Consider the following 4442-nt stretch of genomic DNA (forward strand, 5'->3'; position numbering starts at 1 on the left):
TATCAGAAAGCATTCAAGCAAGCATGTAAACACTACTACAAAAGACTTTATTAGTAATGGTTCAAACTGTTACTAATAAGCCTATTAGCAATGGTATGGACTGTTTCTAATAGATTAGCAACGGTTAAAACCGTTGCAATTAGTCCGTTACTAATAAGGCCGTTGTAATTAGCTTATAGCAATGGTGTACAACCGTTGCAAAAGTAACAACCGTTACTATTAGATTATTTTTTAATAAAAAAATAAAAAATCCACATCAACAAATCTCAACCATTGCTATAATGTATTAACAACGGGAGGCAACCATTGCTATAAGGATTAACTTTTAATTCTATAAAATAATAAAATGTTCACGTTAGAAATCCTAATAATTGCTAAAGCATATTAACAGCTAAAATAACCACGTAAATATCATGCTTATTTTCACAATAATTAAAATAAAACAAATAATAACATTTGTAAATAAATTTAAACGCAATTCTATTAAACAAATAACAAGTGTTTGACACATGTTTTATTAACAAATCCAACAATATGCTAATTACAAAGCCTGTACTTCTTTAGACCATAGGTTTACATGGTTCATCGCTCCGCACTCTCGGCCTCTAAATTTGAAATGCAAATCTAATAAATCAAAACCTACCCATAATACCTACAGCAGAAAAGAAATAAACCATGATTATGTAGACTTGAACAATAAAGACTACAGTGTGCCTTATGTCTTATCAACGTTGCAAGCCTTTCCTTCATCACGTCTCTGGCTTCTTCTTCCCACTGCATCGCACTATGTCTTATCAACGTTGCAAGCCTTTCCTTCATCACGTCTCTGGCTTCTTCTTCCCACTGCATCGCACCAAACTAATCTCCCCTTCACCATCTATCACCTTGCAACCTCCATCCATATCATGCCATGCCTGCCAAAAGTAATAGAAATTTAGAAATAGAAAAAAGAAAATTCAAGCCTTTACAGATTTTAATAGTTATTGACATTATATTCACAAATAGTTATAGTTTTAAAATATTCATGTATAGCATCAAAAATATTATATAAAAGGATAACACAACTTCAAATACATGAATACCATTACATACGAAAAAACACTATAAATAATGTCAAGTGGAGTGAAACTTTATATTGATCTAGGCTACACATATTTGTACACTAATTTTCCCAAAGGATGTTCCAGGGCATTGTCACTAACATTCTCTCAAGGCTCACAATGAAAATTTTTAGATTAGGCAATCTTAGAGGCATGAGCACCAACGCATTTTGAGTAGATAGAGCTCTTATCCATTTCTGCAGGTTAATATTGTATTAAAAGATATAATCATATAATCATGAACCACTCATGACATATATATTAACTAGATGTTTTCATATTATCAATATGATATCAAACCAAAATCCTTATATTTAAGGAATTGCAAGTAAATATTATGTCAGAATACTCAAGATAATTTTCATAAGATTGATGCCTCAACATATGAGGTTTCATGGAATAATTGTTTAAATGCTAGTAACAAGCAGAAGCTGACACACACCTGACTAACGGGACTTCCTTGATATGTCTCATATGTGCCTTCTTTTGCAGCAATTTCTGAAGAAGCTTTTAAAGCATGATAATATATTGTCTCAAATATGTCCTTGTTCAGCTTTTGAGCCTGCATAGACAACAAATGCTACTTACATTTTGCTTTAATAGCACTGAAATCAAGAACCCTTGAGGAATCACTTAAAATTAGCAACTACCTCTTGTGAATCAAAAGGCATGCCAAGCAAGATGAAGGTACCAGCCAAACCCTGGACACCAATGCCAATTGGCCTATGCCTCATATTCGATCTTCTTACAGTTTCAACAGGGTAATAATTAACATCGATTATTTTGTTGAGGTTTTCTGTAACTATTGTTGTAACCTGTTATGTCAAGTGAATAAATGCAATCAAACAATGTATGTGATAATAGGACAAGATCACTAAATACCATAAGAAACAAACCTCAGCCAATTTGTCAAAATCAAAGTATATATTCTTTGATCCAATGCTTCCAACGAACTTAGATGGGTGTGATTCTATAGGAACGTCCTGAAAAATAAAATAGAATAAAATTACCCATGATTGCTATGCAAACTTGATTAAGACATTTTCCATAAACGTAAAAAGATTCAGTACCTTACCCTAACAAACCGTGGTAATGTAATGGAAGCTAAATTGCACACAGCAGTTTCAGCAGGGCTTGTAAACTCTATTATTTCAGTGCACAAGTTTGAAGACTTTATGGTCCCCTGGTACTGTTGATTACTTTTCCTATTGCAACTATCCTACATATAAAAATAATAATACTCATAAAAAATGCAAAAAAAAATTTGGTAAAGCATTCTGGATGTTTTCGTGATACCTTATATAGCATAGATGGTGTTCCAGTTTCTATCTGAGACTTCAAAACTTCAAACCAGAGGCTTTGTGCTTGAACAACCTTTTTTGGCCCTTCAGATATAACAGAAAATTTTAACTGCTGATTCTCACACCTCAACTCAGACTATGAAAACTAGAAGAAAGGTTTACCTCTCTCATATTTTGTGTATAGCTTTTCAAACTCCTCGCCCCAGTAATCAGCCAATCCCGAAGCTTCATTAGGGCAAAATAGTGGGTACTGCCCATAATTTTGGACCCTCTCCATGAAAAGATCAGGTATCCAAAGGGCATAAAAGAGATCACGAGCTCTGTTTTCTTCCTATAAGATGGTACCGGAGTTACCTCTATTGCAATAATAGAGCCAATAGACATTCTAGATGGAACATTTTATGAAAGCATTCTACGACTAGGATTAACAGTGCAATAAATTTAACAGAATAACATTCATAGGCTAAGTTGTAAGATCTCCTTTTCTCATATGTACCTCCTCTTAACCTTATCTTAACTCCTTTCCTCATAACCTCATAGAAATATCGTCAAAAATTTAGATTCGTAACCTAAGAGAAATATTTTTAAGGAAGAAGAATCATAAATAAAACTTACACAAACATCTTTGGTATCGTAACCTAAGAGAAATATTTTTAAGGAAGAAGAATCATAAATAAAACTTACACAAACATCTTTGGTATCCTCATGTGGATAATCTCCAAGACCCAATCTTTCTTTTATGGAACTTAACAAATACATTAAACTCATCATAATTTTTAGGATCCAACTCTGCCAAGTGAAAAAAGAAATAAGATAATTTATCACTTTTTCCAACTAAAAAAATATAAAGATAAGCAAAAGCAAAAGTACGAAGAGATTTTTTTAAGTCAAGAAAATAGATCCTTTTTTCTCATATGCGAGAGAAAAATAACCTAGTAACAAATTTAATTCTCAAATCTCAAAGAATAAGAAGAAAATAGTAAGATATTATGTATCATGAATCAATCATCTCAAAAGCACAGGAAAAATATCAAATTGACAAGACAGCATCGAGTTGATCCAATTCCCCCAAATGTCCACACAAATTACATGTGAACGACAACGATATTCACAGGATAAATAGAAAAATTACCAAAGGGATTCGATTGTTCAACATGCAATAAACAATAACCCTAAAATTAACAAAAACATCCAATTTCGAAAATTTAAAATAAACTACATTAAATTAAAATACCTTGAGAAAGCCATTGCTCCCTCATCGCATCAAGCTTACACTGCTTCAATTTCGCCGACCTATTCTCCTACAAACACCCAAACAAACAATAAATCCTCAAAAATCCAAAAAATGCCCAAAAATTCGATTTTGAAATTCGAACCGATAGCTTACCCTCTTCTTCTTCCCGGTTTCCCTCGCATCCGCGGGAACCATTGGAGAGTCGTTGGCCATGGCGTCGAATCCCATCTCCATAGAAAACTCTAACCCTCAAAAAACCCTACAGAGAAGAACCCTAATCGGGACCAAAGACCAAAGCATTTCAACGTTGACGGCGGGGTAGTAGAATTTGTTGCATAGCCTGTGGAAGTAGCACATGCCGACCTTGCCGAAGTAGCCGAGGTGGTACTTGTCGAAGAGGATCCGGTGGTGGTGCATTCCTCCGGCGTTACCGTGGTCGTCGGGGTGCTTGCAGTGCTTGCCGATGTGGCCATGGTCGGCGCTGACGTGGACGCGCTTCTTGCGGTTCTTCTTGAAGCGGGTGGTCATGGCAGCGGCGGCAGGAGGGCTAGGGTTAGAGCTTTGAGGGGGCGGAATCAGAAGCGAATGAAACTTTCTATATGAAAGGGGTCGTTTTATTTTTTATTTTCTCTAATTTTAGGCGCCCTAGAATTCCCTCTAACTTTCCCCAAATTTTTTGTCGCCCCTAATCCTTCCCTCTCTTTTTTTCCGCAAGAGAAAATCATCCGCACGATTTACTTCCCTTTTCTCCAATTTTTTACCATTGCAAAATCTTCTTTAGTTTCTGTTTGAATCCACATTGGATTT

General features: G+C 35.1%; 1 protein-coding gene across 4 annotated transcripts; it reads right to left on the reverse strand.

Annotated features, from left to right (window-relative positions):
* On the reverse strand, positions 464–3886 carry LOC109822374 (ribonucleoside-diphosphate reductase large subunit-like). Of its 4 annotated transcripts, none has more exons than XM_020388566.1 (11): positions 3789–3886; positions 3636–3702; positions 3086–3190; positions 2561–2732; positions 2397–2488; positions 2176–2319; positions 1997–2083; positions 1751–1915; positions 1543–1662; positions 814–914; positions 464–744 (listed from the first exon to the last, which is right to left on the reverse strand). In XM_020388566.1, exons 3-10 carry the CDS (start codon positions 3170–3172, stop codon positions 819–821), a joined length of 963 nt encoding a protein of 320 aa, XP_020244155.1. In that variant the 5' UTR covers positions 3173–3190; positions 3636–3702; positions 3789–3886; the 3' UTR covers positions 464–744; positions 814–818. The 4 variants fall into 4 exon arrangements, with proteins under 4 accessions (XP_020244155.1, XP_020244156.1, XP_020244154.1 ...); XM_020388567.1 differs by having other exon boundaries at positions 464–719; positions 789–914; XM_020388565.1 differs by having other exon boundaries at positions 464–715; positions 786–914.

Source organism: Asparagus officinalis, chromosome 8 (assembly GCF_001876935.1).
Source record: "Asparagus officinalis chromosome 8, Aspof.V1, whole genome shotgun sequence".
Classification (NCBI taxonomy): Eukaryota; Viridiplantae; Streptophyta; class Magnoliopsida; order Asparagales; family Asparagaceae; genus Asparagus; species Asparagus officinalis.